The 3,780-nt window shown below is 45.7% G+C and overlaps 1 protein-coding gene across 1 annotated transcript in view; it reads left to right on the top strand.

Annotated features, from left to right (window-relative positions):
• The first annotated feature begins 431 nt into the window (after window positions 1-431).
• PROKR1 (prokineticin receptor 1) overlaps window positions 432-3,780 on the top strand; it is a 10,030-nt gene continuing 6,681 nt past the window's right edge. Inside the window, exon 1 of the mRNA XM_008581063.1 lies at window positions 432-919. Coding sequence (XP_008579285.1) covers window positions 432-919 — 488 coding nt within the window. The remainder of the gene's footprint in view (window positions 920-3,780) is intronic.

Below are 3,780 nucleotides of genomic sequence, written 5' to 3'. Positions count from 1 at the left end.
AACTCTGGTCCTAGAGGAAAAGTGAAACATTTCTGAGTCTTTAGTGGAAGAGAAATAAACTGAGTCAGTGCCGGGTGGTCTATGTCGCAATCCAGCCTTTCCTAAGTGAGTGAGTATGTGGTTTTCTTTTGTACATCTCACTGGTTCCCTTATTTCCACTCCATCTACCTGTGTTCACTCTGAGCAGGTGGCTAACGGCTCTGCTTAGGTTTGATTTTAAATTGGGCCAGGTTCACTCCAACGTGTAGCCAACTGTTTGTATGTCTTTCAAAGGTTTAGAATGAAGCTTGGATACTGTTCTCCAAGGATGCTGGCAGGGACACACTGACTCACTAAGAGAGCTAAGTGTCAGCAGAGATGGGAGACAGCAGCCTTGCCAACATCGCCCCTGGGAATTCCCACCAGTGTTGCTGACAGCACCACCTGGCCAGATGGAAGTCACCATGGAGGTCATGGAGGAGAATGCCACCAATACCTTCACCAAGTTCCCTTCTATGCTCAACCCCCACGGAGCCCAAGCTGATTCCTCCTTCCCATTCACCTTCAGCTATGGAGACTATGATATGTCTTTGGATGAAGATGAGGATGTGACCAATTCCCGGACTTTCTTTGCTGCCAAGATTGTCATTGGCCTGGCCCTGGTGGGCATCATGCTGGTCTGTGGCATTGGAAACTTTATCTTTATTGCTGCCCTGGCCCGCTATAAGAAGCTGCGCAACCTCACCAACCTGCTCATCGCCAACCTGGCCATCTCTGACTTCCTGGTGGCCATTGTCTGCTGCCCTTTTGAGATGGACTACTATGTGGTGCGCCAGCTCTCTTGGGAGCACGGCCACGTCCTGTGCACCTCTGTCAACTACCTGCGCACTGTCTCTCTCTACGTCTCCACCAATGCTCTGCTGGCCATCGCCATTGACAGGTGAGCGCAGGGGCAGTAGGGGCCACAGAGGTGGTCAGGAAAGAAGGGACACTGCAATTGGCTCTTCCTTTACTGAAGTTGCTGGTTGATGGGCGGTGTCTGTATTCTCCATAGATGTGGATGTATGGGACTCAGAAGCTTGGGCATTGACCAAACCATGAGACGAGTTCTAGTTTTCCAGCTCTGGTCAGGCAGGAGGCAGCAGAGCCCCTTAGAGTTGGGCTGTAAGAAGGCTTTTGATCCCCTGCAATGGACAAGCTTCTAGATTTTGTACTGTTCAAGATCTAGAGTAGTTGGGTGAGAGGAGGTATTGAGGGACAAGTTTAAGTTCCAGGCAATTACCTCTTGAATCAACTTGGAAATCTTGAGGGAGTTTTCTATCTCATCAAGACTTTCTCCACTAGAACATGACCCCTAATGCCAGTTGATTTTTAGATAAGATTGAGGGATTTGTTTTGAAAAAAAAAAAAAACAGAGAACACATGCTTACTTATTTTTGTTGTTGTTGCATTAATCAGCCATTTGCATGCAACAGTGCAGAGGACCTGTTTCTAGTGATGGTGAATAAATCAGTAAAAGCAGCCTCTGCAAACCTTTCTTATAGTTAGTCTTTTCATTTACTATAAATTTGTGCTAATGGACTAAGATGGTCTTTGTTCCCTGGGGGACAGTCTTTGTAAGCTCCTCTACCCGCAGTTGGACTCTCATTACAAAGTCCCTTGTTACAGTTTAGAAACAGTCACCCTGAGGGTCCAGTCAGTCCTCCGTGTACTTGGATCTGAACAGCATGTCTTCCTCTCCTACCCCAGAGAGCCTGAACCATAGACACTCTCCCTGTTCCATGGCCTCAGGGCTCTGGGGGGGTTCAACCTGGCCCTCACATCTGAGCCCCCAGGACAATGCTGCAGGGAGAAGCACAGCTCATAGAGTATGTTTTCTGAAGCCACAGGCAGGGCAACCAGGGATAGGTAACCTGGAAGAAGAAAACTGCTGGGGAAAAAGGGTCACCAACGAGCCTGTCTTTAAAAGCACTGAGGGGTGGGCTGGCCCCGTGGCTCACGCAGGAGAGTGTGGCGCTGGTAGTGCCAAGGCCGCAGGTTCGGATCCTATATAGGGATGGTCGGTGTGCTCACTGGCTGAGCGCGGTGCCAACGACACCAAGCCGAAGGTTGCGATCCCCTTACCGGTCAAAAAATAAAATAAAATAAAGCACTGAGGGGTGAAGCCTCTGCCTCCTTTCTTCAAGGAAGTATGTCTAGTTAGCAGCTTAAACAGCCCTTAGTCTGTCACCCATAGAAGGTGCTCAGAGGTATTGTCGTTGCAGGGGCTACTTTTCCTTGGCCAGGTTCCTCCACATGAGTCATGGAGCCCCACAGCATTTTGTCCACCTAGGCAAGAACCCTGAATGAACCTACAAAAGGAGCAGGGGGAACAGTCAAGCAGAGTATTTGCCTCCTATGTTCCCTTCAGAGCTGCCAAGGAAGAGCTTCGGGGACTTTGTCTCTGACTACTTTTCCTGAGAGTGGAAGCTGCCACCTTTTCTCTTTGCACATGAGCCAGACAAAGCCTATGGGGTCATTTCTTTCTTGAAGTTTCATGTGAGGGGTGCTCTCAGATACTGAAAGGAAGGCTGGAATGTGGCTGCTGTGGGATGGGATCCTGCTCCCTGGGTGAGATCCATTCTACCACGTAGGGGCCAACTTGTTGAAAGGGGTGACAAGTGTAGGAAGGATTAGCTTCAAGGGGAGAAGGAAGGAAGCCAGGATAAACTAAGGGGCATTGAGTTATTTTTTACATGTAAGAGGTAATATCTATGCCAATCAGTTGACCTCAATCTACTGAATTCCTTCAAGCTCCTACCCTACTTTCATAACAAACTCAGCCTTTCTGAAATATGGCAGGCATTCCTCTTCCAGTGTGAGTTACACAGTGCAAATCAGATACAATAGGAAAGATGAATTAGGGAATATGCTTGCATCATGGGCACTGCTGTCGTTTAGAGCGAGGCTGTGATCGGGAACTTGTGCTTGTGTCCAGCAGCCTTGGTTGACTAACTGGCTGCTCCACTGCATGAATTTCTTTTATTGATGTTTGTGATCTTTGCTTCAAGTTATTTTTATTTCTCTGTGTAGTTACCATCTCATTTCAATTTTGTGGCCTCGAGAATGGGTTTTTTGTCTGCTCTCATGTGTTGTTCAGGATTTGATCAGTGATTTTTAGCTTTGATTTTGGGCAACTAAGTTTTATCTTGGTATAACAAGTATACTCACCATTGTAAAAATGCCTTTATTTTTGTTTAATGAAATTTCTTTGGAAATAGTGCTAGCAGTAATTCTGTTTGGGTTTAAATTCCTGCTATAACAAGTATTAGGTGTAAGGCCTTATGTTAGTTATTTGACCTCTTTCTGCCTCAGTTTTCTCATCAGAAAAGTGGGGATAATAAGAAAATCTAATGTATTGAGTTCTTTTGAGGCTTAAGTGAAACAATATATGTAATTGCTTAAAACAATGTTTAAAACAGAGTAAGTGTTAAATAACCGTGGATATTGTAATTCTTAAATTAACCCTTAAAGTAACAACAACTACAACCAAAAAGCAGATGAAGTAATGAATATTTCTGATCTGCTAACCTTTGTTTTCATTGAAATGATTGTTTTTATGATATGATTTAAANAATAAAATTTAAAGAAGGGTAAGATTATCAAGTACTGGAGTAGTCAGAGGAGGCTTCATGGCGGAGGTGGACTTTTAACTGCTTTCAACAAATGACGATCAGCAAAGCAGAGAAAAGGTTTTCTGAGAGGATAGAACAGTGTTTGCGGGCCGGCCTGGTGGCGCACTGGAGAGTGTGCTGCTTGGGC

This window comes from Galeopterus variegatus, unplaced genomic scaffold, assembly GCF_000696425.1.
Source record: "Galeopterus variegatus unplaced genomic scaffold, G_variegatus-3.0.2 Scaffold2246, whole genome shotgun sequence".
NCBI classification, from domain to species: Eukaryota; Metazoa; Chordata; class Mammalia; order Dermoptera; family Cynocephalidae; genus Galeopterus; species Galeopterus variegatus.
The sequence above is the reverse complement of the archived record's forward strand: the minus strand, read 5'-3'. Positions and strand labels throughout refer to the sequence as shown.